The 17,400-nt window shown below is 49.5% G+C and overlaps 1 protein-coding gene across 1 annotated transcript in view; it reads right to left on the bottom strand.

Moving 5' to 3' along the window:
* The window catches only part of ADRA1D (adrenoceptor alpha 1D), a 62,677-nt gene extending 47,285 nt beyond the window's left edge, over positions 1–15,392 (bottom strand). Inside the window, exon 1 of the mRNA XM_069065956.1 lies at positions 14,273–15,392. Coding sequence (XP_068922057.1) covers positions 14,273–15,392 — 1,120 coding nt within the window. The remainder of the gene's footprint in view (positions 1–14,272) is intronic.
* Between the last annotated feature and the right edge of the window lie 2,008 nt (positions 15,393–17,400).

The following is a 17,400-nucleotide window of genomic DNA, read 5'->3' as shown; positions in this document are numbered from 1 at the left end:
ACTCTCGCACACACTTACACACACACAGACATACACACTCACACACAGACACTCACTCACAAATACTCACCCACTCTCACACACACTTACACACACACACACACAGACATACACATTCATTCACACACACACACACACACACCATTTAAGAGGATGGGAGGAACCACTTCTGGGGGTGGGGGGTAGGGCAGCCTTCCCCCAGCCTTCTTTCCCAGCCTCCCCTGACTGCCCAGACCCTGTCCAGCGATTCATTTCACTTGGATGAGCTGGGAATCACCAATAAGTCTACCAGTGAAATGAAGGTAGTCTTGTCTTGTCTTCCCATCTACCTTGGCCCTGCATCCTGAGGCCCTTTGGGCTCTACCCATTGACGGCTGCTATAGGGTGGACCTCTTGGTGTGCCCTCAGCTTCTCGAACCTCGGAGAGCTCATTTTATACGTGCTGTGCCCCCATCAGAGTGTGAGCCCCTTGAGAGCAGGGACTCTCTTTTTCTCTTTTTATTCATCTACTTGGCATTTAGCCTGGCGTTTGGCACCGAGTAGGTGCTTTAGACGGGCTTTTTGATTTACTCATCCAAGGACAGGTCAGGAGAGGAAGGGAGTGGGGATGGTTCGGGGTGGCCCATCCCCACGGATTGGCTCACGGTTCAGAGGTCATGTTATGGGAAAGAGGGATCATGGATGATGTCCTCACTGCCCATGAGGAGGACAAGCGAGGATAGGATTTTCCCCTCTGCCCCCCTGGAAATATCGAGCATGCTCTGCCAGCACACATTCCCCTGGGGCCACAAACCCTCCCTACAAACCCTGGGAGAACCAGAATCATTAATCAGTGGTTGAAACCAAAAACCCTTTTGCTTCATGCTACTATTAAAAGCTGCCAGTCTCCATGAAGTCAGTGAAAACCCCTCCCCTATGAAGCTGCCTGCTGGCTGAGGATGCATTTTTGGTTGTCCTGAAATATTATATGGAGTCGTGAATAATGACAGTAATGAGAGAAGCTAGCATTTATATTGTGCTCTACGGTTCAGAAAACACTCCACTTCAGTTACATCATTTAAGCCTCACATTTGCCCTGTGACATAGGTGCCACTATTACTCTCATTTTATAGATGAGAAAATGAGGTTTTGAGACTTTAAAGGACTTGCCTAGGGTCACACAGCTAGTAAGAGTCTGAGGCAGGATTTGAATCTAGGTTTTCCTGACTCCAGACCCACTGAGGGCAACCTTGAGAAGAGCCGTAACAAGACCGGGGCGACTGGGGCTTCTTCCCAGGCCGCCCAAATTTAAAGGTTGCTGAGTGCCTATCCTTTTCTATAGTTAAAAACAACCTCTCTGAATTGCAGGGACTCCCTCATTTTTGTTTTTGTATCTCCAGTGCCTAGTACTGTGCCTGGAGCCCTGTAGAAACACAATAAACATCATAAACACTTGTTGATTGTTTACACTTGTTAGCAAGAACAGTGAAGACACCAGATGGCGGCTTCCTCCCTCCACCTCTCCATGGGGGCTGTATCTCAGATGAACTTTGTCCCACCGTCCCCCTTGAATTTGGTTAAAAAGTTGATCCCGAGGAAGCTAGGTGGCTCGGTGGATAAGAGTGCTGGCTCTGGAGTCAAGAGGACCTGGGTTCAAATCTAGTAAGTTTAGACACTTACTAACTGTGTTAGTAAGTTAGCTAGACATTTACTTAGTAAGTTAGTTAGACACTTACTAACTGAGCAAGTCACTTAACCCTGGTTGCATCCAAAAATAAGATAAAATAAAAAGTCGATCTGAGGGCAGAAACCATGATGCTTAATCTAGTAACATTTGGGGCTCCTTGGCTCTGGATTTGTAATGGCAAGTTCCAGCTCCATCTCAGAGGTGTCTGCCCCTTTATTTCCTTCCCCCTCTCCCCATCTCAATCAGGTACCAAGCTCTCTTGTTTCTTTTCCACAAGATCTCTGCACCTATTCCCTCTTCTTCCCTCACATGACTGCTTTCCCAGATCATCACTTGTCTGCAGGACTGTTACAATGGGTCTCCCTACTTCCAGTCTCTCCCACCTCTCCAGTCCATCTTGTTGTACCCAGCTGCCAAAGTCACAGGTCTGACCATGCCGATGCCCTCCTCCGAAACCTGCTATGGCTCACTCTTAACTCCAGGTTTAAATACAACTACTCAGTCTAGAATTTAAGGCCCTCTAGTCTGGCTCTACCCTCCCTCTTTCCAGTCTTATTTCATTATTTTATGTGACTCCCCTTCACCCAGTCTATATTTCAGCCTAGCTGGATTACTCTCTGTTCCTCAAATGCAATATTCCATTTCCAGCCTCTGCTTATTTGTTCCAACCACCCCCTTTCTAGTACACTCACTCTTCAACTCTTCCTCTGTGGTCCTTGTCTTTCTTCAAGGCTCAGGTTAGACATGACTTCTTCCATGAAGCCTTCCCTGATCTCCCTAGTTTTGAGTCCCCCCCTCTCTTTCCTCCCCTCTCCTCTTCCCTTCCATCCCTGTCCCCCCCACTCTCTCTTTCTCTTCAAGTTACTTTGTATTTACTCATGTGTACATGTCCTAAAGAAGGTTATTGGGGACAGAGGCTGCTTCCTGACTGTGACTGTATCACCAGGTCCCAGCACTCTGTGCCTGGCACATAGCAGGTACTTAGAAAATGCTTGGTCTGTTGAACTGAGGGAAGGGAACTCATATCCTGCCATCCTTAAGATGAAGAGGAGGAAGCAGGGAGATGAAGGGATTGACCAGAGCTCACCCGTGAGTGAGGAGCAGAGGTACAAGGATCCTTCACACTTAGGGCCGTTTAAGTGGCAGAGTAGATAAAGTGAGTGCTGGACTTGGGAAGCCCTGGGTTCAAGTCCTACCTCAGACAAATGTGTGACTCAGGGAAAGCCCGTCACCCTCTCAGTCTCAGCTCCTTCACTTATAAAGCAGGGAGGATAATAGAAGCTGCCTCCCAGGGTTGCCGTACCATATGTAAAGCACTTTGCCAGCTTTAAAATGCCATTTAAATGCTTGTGATTCTTATTCCAGTTCAACTCATTCATTTTACAGATGAGGAAACTTGCTCGAGGTCACGCAGGAAAGCCAGGATTTGAACCTAGGTCCTCTGACTCCAAGTCTGGGGTTTCCTGCATGACGTTTCCTTGACTTGAGCTGAACAGTCCAAGGGGCTCTGGGGAGTCTCCTTTGAAAGCCCCAGAAGATCTAACCCCAGTCCCCTGGTAATGACCCCGATTCTGCGCTCTGTCTGGGGGCAGGCACCAACGCTCCCAGAGGTTGTAACCATTGGGACCCTTCTGTCTCTGTCCTCCCTTCCCCTGGAGTTTTCTTCTGTTCTCCACTGCTGCTCTGACCCAACAGCATCTTATCACCCCTGGCCTTAAGGGCGCCCCCATCAAAGACCCCCAGCCTCTGGCAAGCCTTCCCACACTCCCCTGGGCCATCCCCATCTCTCCATTTGCTTGTTTCCTGCAAACATGGAGACTCTGCCTTACACTCTGGGGCCCTCGGTCATATCCTGTCTTATGCTGTTGCCTGACTCATGGCTGTGAGTCATTCCTTCTCACTCCCATCCTCCCTGGCCCCTCCTGCTAGACTGGGCCCTCTGCTTCAGGGAGAGGGAGAGAGCACAAGAGGCTGGGCACACAAACACTGCTTGTCTACACTGCCTCCTCTCCTCCCTCATTTCCTTCAAACCCCGCCCTTGGCAGCAGACCCTTCCCAAGTCTCCCCCCCCCCCCCGCCAAGGTCTTAGCCCTCTCTCCCTCTAGAAATGTCATTGGATCACTTTGGATATACTTATCTGGGTGCATTGGGGGCCTCTCACTAGAATGCAAACCCTCTGAGGACAGGACTATCTTCTTTTTTGCCCAGGGTCACCAGAGTGACCTGCATATTTTTGGGGGACTGGAGTTGTAATTTCTCTGGTATCGACTAATGCTGGTTGGCACCTTCTCTGCAACCAACAGCCTTAGAGAACTTCTTGGGGGGCACTGAGAGTGAAGAGACTTACCCAGGGTTACACAGCCAGGATGTGTCTAAGACTTGAACCCAGGTCTTAGAGACTCTGAGACTGGCTTTCTATCTACTACCCACCTCTGATCTGGCACACAGTAGGTGCTTAATAAATTTTTCTTAGATTGAATTGAATTGCATCCTGGGGGAAGAGGGAAAGAATCCACTGCATGATAACCAGGCAGGTTTGGGGTCCTATTCTAACATATTAGAATCCTCAGGTTGGGAAGGACTTGGGAGGTCATGTCTGCCATCCCCCTGCCTTCAGGCAGTATTCCTGCTGCTTTCTTCTAGTGTTTCTTCCTGTCCTTGGATCACTATGTGGCTGTTGTAGGCTAGAGTGCTGTTCCTCAATACCTACTTCCCAAACTTGGTGATGATTTCCTGGGTAGCCTGCCTGAGACGCCTAGTCATGGATCTGCACTGTTTCTGTCCTGGGGAGTCTAGGTCCACGTCCCACCAAATCCGCGTGCTAGCCCAGAGCTTAGCATGGCACAGTGCCTTTGGTTCTGAAGTGAGAGGGTCTGGATTCACATCTCATCTCTGATGTGACCTCGGGCAAGTCATGTGCCCACCTCCCCGTGCCTCAGTTTCCCCTTTTGTAAAACAAGAAGGTTGGACTGAGTGGTCTCTGTCCTCCCTTCCAGCTCTGGATTTATGACCCTCCTGCACAAGGGGCCTGACAAGGAGTCAGACCCAAAACAGCTCTGTTATTAACTCTGAGACCTTGAAGAGGTCATTCACCTCTTTGGGCCTGGGTTTAATTTTCTGTCAAATGGATGGTGGCCACAGTAGGTTTGGATTAGATAATCTCTAAATTCCATCCCAGCTTTAAACCCCATGATTCTGTGGGAGGCTGTGTCTTTTTGGAAGGTTATTCCTGCAAGGAACACTGTCTCCAGAAGGTCACTGCAGAATAATATTAACAGACATAGGTAGCACTTAGAGGTTTACAAAGCACTCTCCATACATTATCTCACTTGAGATTCACAACAACCCTGTACAGTAGGGACTCTAGGTATCATCCCCCTCTTTACAATGGAAACTGAGGATTGGCAAAGTCACACGGTCTGCCCAGAACCATATGCCTTATAGGTGCTGGTGTGCTAGTGTTTAACAACCGGCTCACCAGAAAATTGAAAAAAACTTTGTAGATCATATCTTTAACTTTAATCTGCATTAGTAACATTTTCTCCATCACTTTCTTAAGTTCAGAATAATCAATAAAACAATAAACTGAACCCTGATTTTCATAACTTTTGGGGTGATTTCTGAGGTGGAAATCTCAGAATGAAAACTGAGCACATTGGCTTTCAAGATCCCGTAAAAGCTATTTCTAGCACACCCTTGTGGGTGTCAGGTAGGATTGGGGTCCACATCTTCCTAACTCCTAAGTCCAGCATGCAATTTATTACTCCACACTGGCTTTCTGGCGTGTGTGTATGTGAGTGTGAGTGCATGTGTGTGTGTTTGTGGTTATTAGTTGGGCAGATACAGAAAGCAAGCCCCTGAGGGGATGGGGCAGGAGCTTGGCTAATTTTGATAGGGTTAAACAAGATAGTCTGGGAGAGAAAAGGGGATTAGGAATTCTCCTGAGGAATAGAGGATTATTAGTAATGGGGCCATGAAACAGTGATCCTTTCTCTCTGAGTCCCTGGTCTAGCCTCAGCCCTTAGTCTGGCCTGTTCAGCGGCTTCCCTTGGAGAGAGACTAGAAGGTGGATGATTTTTGATATTGCTTGGAAGAGAGACTGCTAAGGGAGAACGGCTGATCTGCATTTGTATACAGGGAACGTGGCAGGGGATGGAGGCAGGCGACAGAAAGATGCTTCACATTTATACTGATCTCTTCTCCAAAAAGCTTGCAAATTGCTTCATTAAAGGGAATTTTCAAGGAGCTCGAGAATCCCATTAAACATTCTCAGCCTGGTAAGCATCTTCCCCTTCTAAGGGCAGAATTCTTCCATCTTCCCCAGACTCACAGAATACTAAAGCCAGAGAGATCTTGGGGGTCATCAAATTTACCCCCCGCCATTTAACAGCTGAAGAATTGAAGCCTCAGAGAGGGAAAGGGACAAAGAGATTGGACAGGGGTGACTTAACCATTCTGAGGGTCAATTTCAGCATCTAAAAAATGAGGTCAGACCTCTGGGTCCCCTTCCAATGATACCATTCCATGATCTTCTTGTCTTTCTCCTTCCTGGTCTCATTTCCATCTTAATATTGAAAAAGTCCCTCATAGTCACCCCCCACTGGGGGAAGAGAGATGCTCTGGGGTTTCACCTTCAATAGCTTCCTCCTATCCCCAGACATCTGATTCCCCCCATCCTATCTGAGGCTGGAGAATGACTCCCTGGCCACACTTACCATCCCTTTCAGGCATGTATACAGGTCAAACAGCCAATCAATCAACATATTCATTAAGCACTTTTGATGTTCCAGACACTATTCTGAGTTATTGGTATAAAATACAAATATAAAAGTGAAACAAATCTTATCAATCACGAGATTTAAAGCTCTAAGGAGCTTAGGACATATCTAGTCCGAGTATCTCATTAGATAGAATGGAGGCCTGGGGGATTTGCTTAAGGAACCACAACCAGTTAACAGCACACTTGGGTTATAAACTTAGATCTTTGGAATCCAAATCCAAATCCATGATAACAACATTAGCTGATGTTGGGCTAGTGCCTTAAGCTTTGCAAAATACTTTCCATTCATTTTCATATTTAGTCCTCACCACAACTCTGTGAAAGAGGTACCATGTTATTATGTCCATTTTACAGATGAGGAAACTGAGATGCAGAGAGGTTGTGAGTCCTTCTGGGTCATGGAGCCAGTGAGCATCTATGCATCAATCAATCTACAAGCATTTATGACGGGCCGACTATGTGTGAGGGCCTGTGTTAGCTCCTGAGATAACAAATAAAATATGAATTTATGAGTCAGGATCTCAACCCAGGTCTTCCTGACTTCCAAGTCTCACTCTAACCACTATGTGACACTGCCCTAAGCCTGAAGAGGCCCTCAGGGGGTTCTGGGCTCTGCCCTCCAGTACCTCCTGGGTCATCATGGTTTTTCTTCTCTGGAAAGCCCTGCCCCTTGAGATCCTTACTTGTAGAAAGAGGCCAGTGAGTGTCCTGCTCTCTCCTCTTCCAAACACCACGTGGCAAGTCATTAACCCTTGGTGGTGATGGCTCATGAGGCAGATGCCTTTGGGGGGCTAGTCTGTCCCAGCTCTTGGATCCATCAGCCCCACCTACAACATCTGGAGCTGTTCTTTATCCCTCTCTCCTGGGGCACTAGTTTTTATTTAGGAAGGAGTTCCACCTGTGGGCTCTGCTTGGCTTACTCTCTTCAGCTTGTGGCTTCATTCTCCCTTGCCAACCATGGAACTCAAGTCCCACATGCCATTTCTAACCCGATCTACTCTACAGATGAAGAAACTGAGGTCCAGATGGCAGTTGCGATCTACTCAAGGTCATATTTGAACTCAGTCTCCCCAACTCCAGTCCCCCATGCTTTCCATGACACCTTGATTCCTAGCTCTCTCTCTCCCATGGAGATGGGCTCCTGGCATCATCAGCCACTAAGGCCTGCGGATTATTCCTCTTTCCTGACTCTCCTTCTATCCCTTCCTGGAATCTGCTGTGTGACACCCTAGGCTATCTCACCTGGACTTCTTTTAGGAGTCAAAAAGATAGAGCTAGAAGACCTCAGAGGCCATCTAATCCAACACCCTCATTTTATAGAGGAGGAAACTGAGGCCCAGGAGGTGAGGCAGCGAGCATCGGAGATGGGATCTGAACCCAGGCCCTCAGACTCTCAACCCAGACCTGGACGTTTTTTTGGTAAATTAAAAAAAAAGCTTTATTGACATCTTTTGTTTTTATATCCTTTTGATTTCTGAATACCCCTCTCCTTCCCCTACCCAGTGAACACACTGGCCATGTCTAATAGCATTTGCAGTATTCGACACCCCTAGCCCCCCACCTCTGAAAAGAGAGGACAGATCACTTGAAGCCCCTAACAATCTTCCTACCACCACTGTCCCTATCTCTCAGACTATTTTGTATGACCTGCTGGATGCATCTTCCTATGACACATGTGGATCATGCTATTCAAAGTCCCTCAGTAACTCCCAGCTCCTTAGAGATCAAGTACCTGTGACTTAGCCTGACATTTGAGACCCACCCCAGTTTGCTTCAGACCTGCCTTTCTGACTTGTTCTCCTGTTTTCCCAAGATGGCAGCCCTTTCCTTCAGAATGACTAGTCTCCCGACTGTCCCTTGACTATAGTGTGCTCATTTCCCCCCTCTACACCTTTGCTCATGCTGTGCCCCACAAAATCTCCATGCTGAATGCCTTCTTTATTTTTTCCCAACTATCTAAATAGCGCTCATCCTTCAGGGCTCAGTTAAAGCCCCATCTTTCTAGGATGCCTTCCCTCACCACCACAACCTAGACTCCTTCCATCTCTAAGCACTCACACTGAACTGGATTGGAAACTTCTCGAGGGCAGGCCCTATGTTTGTACTTCTTTGTAGTCTCAGGGCTGAGCACAGTGTCCTGCACCTTGGAGACTCAATCAGTTTGGGTTAATGAAATGCAACTGTCCCTTCCCCTCCCCCTTCCTCCACCTCAGTCCTTCCAAGGTCCAGCTCAAAGGCCACCTCTTCCGGGAAGCCTTCCCCCTTTCCCCAGTCCGAAATCATGAGCACTTCCTCCTCCTAAGTCTATACATTTTCCATGCTAGGTCAGTTATCAGAAAAACCAAGGCTCAAACCCCACCTCGGACACAAGTCACTCGCCCTGTTTGGGTCTTTCTTTCCCAACTATAAAATGGGCACAATAGTCCTTGCAGTCTCTACATCACAGAGTGTTTTATTTTTCAGAATAAAGCATTTTGGAGATATTAAGGGAGCATATTAATGTCACGTTTTATTATTCTTGTTTTCATTCTTTCCATTTCTATGTTTGATGGATTTCAGATAGAAACAATCCTTGGAAAACTCAGGGAAGTAGATGGATCCAGTGGAGGCAGAGGGTCTGGGTTAAAATTCTACCTCTGATCCTGACTACCTATGTGAGCTTGACCTTTCCATCAGTGTCCCTCAGCCTCCCTGGGCCTCAGTTGCCTGATCTGAGGTTGCCCCCAAGGTTCTCTCTGTGTCCAGATCTATGATCCAGACCCTCTGCCTCCACTGGACCCATCTGCTTCCCTGAGTTTTCCAAGGATTGCTTCTTTGCATTACTGCTCTTCTCCTTCATGTTCTACTGCACAGAAAAATGATTCTTGACCATGTCCAATCCCCCTGTTAGGCCACGAGTGCCTCAGGGGAACGCAGTAGAAAAGCCACTGGATCTGACACCAAGCCACCTGCGTCCAAATCCTGATGCCCCGTTAATGAGCTGGATGCCGTGGACAAATCATTTAATCTCTCTAGCCTGAGTTTGGATCCCACCTCAGCTCCTTGCTAGCTGTGTGACCCTGGGGAAGGAACAGGGCCTGTTTCAGCCTCAGTTTTCTCATTTGTGAAATGGGAATAATGATGGCATCTCCTTCCCAAGGCTGTTGTGAAGATCAAATGAAATAATGGGCAAAGTGCTTTGTAAACTTTAAAGCATTTAAACAACACCGCCCCCCCCATTAGTATTATGTTTCCTTATCTGTGAAATTAATGAGCTGGGTCAGATGATCTCTTAAGTTCTTTTCAAGCTCCAAAAGCTTATGAGGCTAATGACTGTGTCTTATCAATGGGATGAGAATGGGAACATTCTGGGGGGTGACACAGCGCACAGAGTGCCAGACCTGGAGTCTGAAAGCCCTGAGCTCGAATCCACCCTCAGACACTTACTAGCTTGGCACAGCCTGGCACATAATGGGTGCTTAAGAAATGTTTGACCCTGGGCAAGTTAGCCCACCTTTGTCTGCCTCATTTTCCTCTCCTGTAAAGTGGGGATAATAACAGCACCTATCTCTTAGAGCTCTTGTGAGGATCAAAAAACAATAACCCATATAAAGGGATATGCAAACCTTAAGGTGCTAGCGATAGAAATTTTATTACTAAAGAATAATATTTAATTAAACTTGATTAAACACTAATTAAAGAGGTAATGTATTTGGTAGAGCATTGACCTGGACTCAAGAAGACCTGAGATTATATCCTGCCTTGGATACATATTAAATGTTATTAAATTAATATTAAATTAATACATATATTAATTTAATTAATATAATTAATAATACATATTAAATTAATCCTGGGCGAGTCACTTAACCATGATCTGACTCGGTTTCCTCACTTGTACAAAGGGTATAATGATAGCCTCTGACTTACAGAGCTGTTGTGAGAATCAGAAGCTGTGCGAATTTTACAGGTCATACGCATGCTTCTGCTGTAGGGCTGAGACCAGGAGGGCCCACGGGAGTGGGAGATTTTACCCTTAGCAAAGACCTAGAGATGGTCTGGCCCAGCCTTCTCATTGTCCCAAGAAGGCCCTAGGCTTGGAGAGGTCATGCAGGTAGCTGGCTGTGGAGCAGAAATTTGAGCTATGCTTTGCTAGTGCCAAAGTCTCAGGCTCTCTGCTAGCCCATGCTGCTTGCTAAAGACAGGGGGATGGATGGTGGTGGGGAGCAGCTGCCAGGCAGGGCACTGTGCTTGGGAAGTTTCCAACCTGCAGAGAAGGACTCTGCTCAGAAACACCCCCACTGCAGTCCCTCCTCCCTCCTCCCTCGGGCAGGGGCCTCCCTCTGAGCCCAGTATGGCCTTCAGATGTGCTCATGGACACCAATGGCTCTCCTCAGGAGGCCAGAGGAAGCTTCCAGAAAAACATCAGCCCACAGCCAGCCTTTTTCTTTTCCTCTGGGGCTCATGCCCTTCCTCTCACCTCTCCCCATCCGGCCCTGTAGGCTGGGATAGAGGAGCTGATGGATGCAATAATGAGGGTGCTCACAGCTACCCCCACTCCTCACCTGGAGGGGTGTGTGTGTGTGGGGGGGGATCCATAGGGAAGAACTAGGTTTCTAAGGAGCTTATCACCGTGAAAAGCATGTCTGTTCCTGTGCCTATGTGTACTGCTACTCACAGCATCAGAAATCTGGAGAGGGAAGAGTCCTTAGAAATCATGTCCAACTGTCTCACTTGACAGATCAGGAAACTGAGGCCCAGAGAAGTTAATCAGCTTGTCCAGGGCCACACAATTGGTAAATGGCAGAGGTGGGATTCAAACCCAGGTCTTCCTGATTCCAAGCTCAGTGCTCCTTTCACTGTATCATGTTTTTGTATATATGAAAATAACACGGACATAATCCACACACACCCATGAACACCCATGCAGTGCCACCATACAGGTAAATATACCACATTTACATCGACAATACCCTTATGTACATACATGTCCAGGTACATCCTCAATCAAGCTCATTCTACACACCCACTGAATTTACACGGATGAGAATACAGATACACAGAAAAATGCATAGATCTGTTAGCTCAAAACTGATGTTTGCACAGGTGCCTTTGGTGAGGACATAGCTCATCTGTTCATGCAAGTATATGCAGGTGTATTCTGTACCTAGCTATCTGTCTATATTTGCATACTGTATGCGAATATAGGCAAATCCAGCATATATGTATGTGGGTATATATATATATGTATACGTATATGCATACCCATTTCATTCATTCATTGATTCATCTATTCAACAATCATTTGTTCATTACAAATAGAGCCTGCCTATGCCTAAGTGAAAAGAGATTCTAAATGAGGAAAAGTCTTTTCCTTCACAATTCTTTCCCCCTACAATTTAGTAGAGAGACAAGACAAACTCCCAGAACCATAATAACCATGATTGCACGATGGGTGCAGGAGAAAAGCCCAAGCCTGGTTGTGGGGAAGGCCATTACCCACTCACTGAAGGCTTCTTAGCAGAGGTGGTATTTGGATTAAGCTTTAAGAATGGATAGAGATTCAAAAATCAAAATGCCACTAACTTCTAACCAACTGCCACTCACAGGGCAGACAAACCAGCCTAGCCAAATCAAGGCAACTGGAGGGGGAGAGACAGGAAGAAGAAACATGTGGCAGGCAGGTAGAACTACCCCCCCACTTTGACCTCCATCTTTCCTCAGACCCTGAGGGAGACAGTCTAGAACCCTGAACCAAGAGCCTTGGGAATAGTTATTTATCGTTGACTGATTTTAATCATTTAAGAACCTATGGGGATGAAAGAGGATAGGAGGAAGGAAAAAGGCATTTATTAAATGCCTACTATGAATAAGACACTGATAAATTAGCTTTACAAATATTATCTATTTGATCTTCACAGCAACCTTGGGAGGTAGGCATTATTTTCCCCATTTCATAGTTGAGGAAACTGAGGCAGACAGAGATTAAGTGTTACAGGTTATGTCTGAAGCCAAATTTAAACTCAAGTTTTCCTTAGTTGGAGGTCAACTCTCTACTATGCCATGTGTGGGATACATGGCTCGTTCATTCCAAGGCCAGTACTTATGCCATGCTGCCTGGGAATATAAAGATAAAAATGAAATGGGACTTGTCCTCAGGGGGCCTATGGAGGGGATTGATTAAAACCTAGAAAGGATTGAGAGCTAATCTAGTTCAATCCCATTTTATATATAAGAAAACTGAGACCCAAAGAGTGAGTTGCCCAAGGAGTAAGAGAGTAAAAGTATATAGGAAATAAGTTTTATAAGGAAGGATTTGAACTCAGATCCAGATCTTTTCCATTCTGCAAGCCCATTACTTGGGTGACTTCAGATAGGTCTTCCAACTTCTCTGTACCTGAGTTTTATCAGATCTAAAATGAGGGGTTGGATTAGTTGGCCTCTCTCCATTTCAAAACGATGGTCCCATCAACTCTCCGTCAGCACATAGCTGCTTCCCCATGCATATGCAGGTGTCTATGCAACAATGCTTGTCTGCCCGCATGAGCCCACCACATGTATGTGCATCCCTGCACATATATGATCAATGGGTGTACATAGAGGTATGAATAGCCATGCATGCCCATGGGCATGGTCAGATGTCCTAACCGACTAGGAAGACCTGCCCAGCCCTTCCTCCCCAGGCCAGGTTGTGTGGCTGGCAGCTCTCAAGGGAACCATCATGTTTCAGTGGAGGCATTCCTGCTTGTGTCATTGCAGGGGTCTGGAGTTCTGTAGAGCGCTGCTCAGGGGACAGGCTATATTGGAGCTCTGAGACGTTGGAACCTGCAGCAAGGTCACTCTGTACTGTACAGAGAGTTCTCATTGAGGCTTCTGGAGAGGGAACAGTGTGTGTGTGTGTGTGTGTGTGTGTGTGTGTGTGTGTGTGTGTGTGTGTGTGTGTTAGTTGGGCAGATCCTTAAACGAGTGCTGCTGGGACAAGGGGAACTTTCCCCTTAAGAAGGGAGCTTACCTGAACATTCCCACGCTGATTTAAGAATAAGCCAGGTGACTTTAGCAAATTGAAGAATGCCAAAATGTCAGAGCCAGAAGGGGCCTGAGAGATCATTCAGCCTAACCTCATTACAGGGGGAGGAAACTGAGGCAGGCCAGAAGGGGAAAGAGCCATGGCCAAGGTCACACAGCCAAGCAATGACAGCTAGCCCTGGGACCCAGGTCTGCGGACTCCCCAGGTCATTGCTTCTTCTCTGATGCTATTCCAAGTGACCCTTCCTTGGTAATCATGAGAAAATCCGTCTCCATGCACTCTGCTTCTCACCGTATCTACATATGCCCACCCAAGTGCCTGTACAGGTGTATGTTCACAAATGGACATGCTCACCAAGATTTGCACCTTCTCACACCCTTAGATTAGGCTAAGTGGGCTCAAGAACAGGGAGAAAAAAAGGATAAAAAAGAACAGGGAGAAAATCACAGAGGAGGGAAGTTTAATGATCCGATTAGAACAGGCAGGAGGGGAAGTTAGAATGCCTCCCGCCCTTCCTTGGCACTTGGGTGCCAACGCAAGTGCCCCCTGCACACACACTGAGAGTATACACTATCCACACACCACACATGCCTACCTGACCCACAAACAGCCCCCTGTCCTCACCTCACTTCTCCAGTGGTACTTTATCAACTTCCTTTTCCTTTTTAGCCACGCATCAAGCTGGAGACGTCAACCAAAGAGAATCAAGTTAGGAAGTCAGGGATCTGGGAAGGCAAAGAAGGCCCGGCCCTTCTGCAAAGAGGCAGCCCTTGGGGGGCCAGTAAAGGAAATGGGGAAGGGAGCTGTGTGTGTCACTTACCCAGGGGCAGCACGAAAAAGAAAGGGAACCAGCAGAGGACAAAGACACCCACCACGATGGCCAGGGTCTTGGCGGCCTTCTTCTCCCGGGAGAACTTGAGCAGACGGACGGACAGGGAGCTGCGGAAGGTGTGGCCCTTGGCCGCTCGGGAGTCCTCGGGTCCGGAGCTCCGGCAGTGGATGCGAAGGACGATGTCGGTGGACTTGCTCCGCTCCCTCTTGACCCCGGCCTCCAGGCTCCTGGTGGTCCTCCGGGCCACGACGTACACGCGGAAGTACATGACCAGGATGACGGCCATGGGCAGGTAGAAGGAGCAGACGGAGGAGAAGACAGCGTAGCCCGCCTCCTCGGTGATGCCACAGAAGCGGTCGTCCGGGGGCACCGGCTCCTTCCAGCCCAGCAGGGGCCCCACAGACACCACGAGGGCCACGGCCCAGAGCAGGGCCAGGATGGCGGCCGCCTTGCGCTCAGTCATGATGGCCGGGTACTTGAGCGAGTGTCTCACCCCGACGTAGCGGTCCACGGAGATGGTGCAGAGGCTGAGGATGGAGGCTGTGCAGCAGAGCACATCCACGGCGGCCCACACGTCGCAGAAGGCCCGGCCGAAGGCCCAGAAGCCCAGGACCTCCATGGTGGCGGAGAAGGGCAGCACCGTGGCGCTGAGCAGCAGGTCGGCCACCGCCAGGTTGACGATGAAGTAGTTGGTGACAGTCTGCAGGTGGCGGTTGCATGCCACCGACAGGATGACCAGCAGGTTGCCCGCTATGGCCGCGAGGATGAAGGCGGCCAGGAAGACCCCGACGCCCAGCGCCTGGGCGCTCACCACCACACCCCCCACGGCAGCTGTGTCGTTCACCTCGCCCCCGCTGCCGGGGCTGCCCGCGGGGCACGCGACCCCCGGGCCCCCCGGGAAGGTGCGGTTGCCCTCGCCGCCTCCCGCTCCGACTACGGCAGAGCTCCCGGCTGTGGTGGGGACTCCGGCGACGACTACTCCCGAGCTGTCCGAGCCCCCGCCACTGCCGCTGCCCCCGCCGCCCCCTCCCCCGGCCCCGCTGCCCCCCGGCCCGTTGTCTGAGCCGTGCCCGTCGAAACCGACTTGGAGCAGGTCCGGGAATGGCATCCTAGAGGGCTGCCGTCGGGGATCGGAGCCGAGGGAACGCGGGGCTGGCGGGGTGCGGGGAGCTGGGCATGGCCCTCCCGCTGCAGCGGCTGCCCTTCTCCTTCTCCTCCGCCGCCTTCTCCTCCTCCTCCTCCTCTTCCTGCTCTAGGTCCGCTCCGCCTCCCACTCCCCCCTCAGCCCCGACGGGCTCCTCCTGACAAGTTCCCACGGGCAGTGCGGGGCCTCGGAGCGGGCTGGGAGGGGCAGCCCGGGGACAGGAGGTGGTTGAAGGGTTCCCCTTAGCCCAGCTCCAAGGTGAAAGCGACGAGACCCAAGGGGGAGGGAGTGGATCTCTAAGCACGGCTAAGCCAAGCTGGCTAGAGCCGACAGGAGTCTGGGGTCCAGCCGCGGTTCCGTGCGGTTCCGGGCGGTTCGGTGCAGCGGGGTCGGGGAGAGGCTGGGACTGCGGTCCAGGCGGCTGCCACCGCTCGGCTCCCTACTGCTCTCGGCTCAGGCTCGGCTGGCACTTTGGCGGAGGAGAGAGAGCAGCAAAGGGGGGCTGGGGGACGGGAGGAGGGGCCGTCAGGAGGAGGGCTCTGGGAGGGCGGGCGGCAGCTAGAAACTCCTTTTGGAAAGAAGGGACCCGGAGGTTGGGGAAGAGAGAGAGGGAGAAGGAGAGGGAGAGGGAGGAGGGGCGGGTCTGACTTTCCAGTGGGTTCAGGAGTGGGCAGCCGGCAGCCGCAGCTTGGGCTCAGCCTTCTGCCGCAGCCTCATTCTCCACATCTCCCCCTTCCAGCTCCTCTTCTGTCCCCTTCCTCCTTCTCTCCCCCTTCCTCCCTTCTTCCCTTGCTCTCCCGCTTCTCTCTTCCTCTTCCCCTTCCCCTCCCTCACCTTCCTTGCCTCTCTTCGCGGTTCTCCTCTCTCTCCTTCTCCTCCCTATTCTGTCTCACCCTTCCCTTCGCTTTCCTTTCCTCCTTCCCTCCCTCTCCTGGGTTTTTCCTTACTGTCTCTTCCCCTTCTCTCTGTCCTCCTTCCCCTTCACCTCCCTCTCCCGCATATTCTCCAGGACTCTTGTTGTCTGTCCTCGTCCCTCTCCCCCGCTCCTAATTCTCTCCTCCTTTTCTATTTTCTTCCCCCATTCCTCACCCTTTCCTCCTTTTCTCTTTCCCCTTCTCTTTCAGCTTTTTCTTCTTCCTTTCCTCCTTCTTCCTTGTCTTTTTTTTTCTCTATTCCCCTCTCACCTCTACTTCTCCCCTTCCTTTCTCCCAGGCCCGTCTCTCTCACTTCCAGCGTCCTAAAGCTCTACGCCTTCCCCCTTTCCCCGCTCTTCAGCCACTTTGCCAAATGGGGACAATGATAACGCTTACCTCACACAGTTGTGAGGATCAAATGAGCTAATATATATGTGAAGCACTTTGCAAACCTTAAAGCGCTGTAATTATTTTTGAGAAGATGCTTCTGTTTCCCCCATACCAACCACTAGAGGGCAGCAGGTAGTTGAGATTCTTTTCGGTCCAGTGTCAGCAGAAGCTACGTCCCAACCTAAGCCCCTCTTAAAAGGCTATTGCTGGGTTCCCATTCCCAGCCCTAATGTATAGTCAATCGGTAGTCCACCTCCATTGGGCCGCCATGTAGCCTCCCCTGTTTCTCATTCCAGGCACTCCATAAATTCTTTAAGACTGCAAATTCACCCCTTGGCTCCAGGCTTCAGAAAATCCTAGGGCTTGGGACCCTTGGAGAGGTCATCATTGATTCCATTCTCCTGTCCTCAATCCTCAGGGCTTACTGTCTACCCAGAAGTGTCCGATGAACTGTCTGGAAGCAGAGAACAATTCCTGCCCTCTATATAGGACTGTGGACCCAGACCTATGATTTAATTGGCTAAAGAGAGCTCCTAGTGAGGAAACTCCCTCTACCAATGTAGATGGGTATTTGCCTGGAGGAGGTGGTCGAAAGGTTGAATAGGCAGGCCAATCAGTTATTGTATGAATGCTTGACTATGATTCTATTTTTTCAGCTCTCTGGATCA

The sequence above is a fragment of the Petaurus breviceps genome, unplaced genomic scaffold, assembly GCF_028583685.1.
Source record: "Petaurus breviceps papuanus isolate PSGF00001 unplaced genomic scaffold, PetGlider_PUasm1.0 139, whole genome shotgun sequence".
In the NCBI taxonomy this organism is placed as follows: Eukaryota; Metazoa; Chordata; class Mammalia; order Diprotodontia; family Petauridae; genus Petaurus; species Petaurus breviceps.
This window is presented reverse-complemented; position numbering and strand designations above follow the sequence as displayed.